This window comes from Morone saxatilis, unplaced genomic scaffold, assembly GCF_004916995.1.
Source record: "Morone saxatilis isolate NCDOM2014 unplaced genomic scaffold, NCSU_SB_2.0 Contig11, whole genome shotgun sequence".
Taxonomy (NCBI): Eukaryota; Metazoa; Chordata; class Actinopteri; family Moronidae; genus Morone; species Morone saxatilis.
In genome coordinates, this window is record NW_023339663.1 from 3,840,394 (window position 1) to 3,841,047 (window position 654).

Here is a 654-nt window from a genome sequence, read left to right on the forward strand (position 1 = left end):
GGGGGGGGGGAGTGGGAAGAGAGTTAGAAAGATGAATGCCTCCCATCTCCTCCATTTACTGCTACGTCCTGCATGAAGGTTGTGTGTGCTTGCTGCTTTTGTCCCATGTCCTGATATGAGAAGTTAAACGCAGATCTATCCGGTCTTCTTTCAGGCTTCTGGCTCAGGGTCTGGTACTGAACGCAGGAACCGGCAAATCTGGTAACCTGGGCACTGTGGCCGAGCTGCGAGAGGACGAGGACGAGGCCTACTTCAGCTCTTACGGCCATTATGGCATCCATGAGGAGATGCTGAAGGTCTGAGTTGTGCAAACACAGACACATAACACACAACACAGATACTGACCAGGCCTGCAGGTCTCATTACAGTCTTGTGAGTCACTCCCCTGGGGGCGCAGCAGTATCTGCAGAGCAAATGTGGGTTCATCAGCGTACGTCTTGGCTGAAAGATTTCGATGTAGCATGGAAATGGAAATGATCATCTTTATGCACACATTGATACTGAGGACAAGACATTTTCTCAAAAATGACAAATCAGCAATAAGTGCTGAGCTCTCATGTGAGACACCAGCATGCACGGCGGATGCTCGAAACGTGGAAATTAATTTTTACACTGCTCAGGCGCTGAAGGCTGAAAGTGTCAGCAAGCTGAGGG

General features: G+C 49.7%; 1 protein-coding gene across 2 annotated transcripts in view; it reads left to right on the forward strand.

Annotated features, from left to right (window-relative positions):
- Positions 1 to 654, forward strand: part of prmt3 (protein arginine methyltransferase 3) — a 52,926-nt gene that overhangs the window by 4,867 nt on the left and 47,405 nt on the right. For both annotated transcript variants that reach the window (XM_035652370.1, XM_035652369.1), the window contains exon 7: positions 155 to 296. In XM_035652370.1, coding sequence (XP_035508263.1) covers positions 155 to 296 — 142 coding nt within the window. The remainder of the gene's footprint in view (positions 1 to 154; positions 297 to 654) is intronic.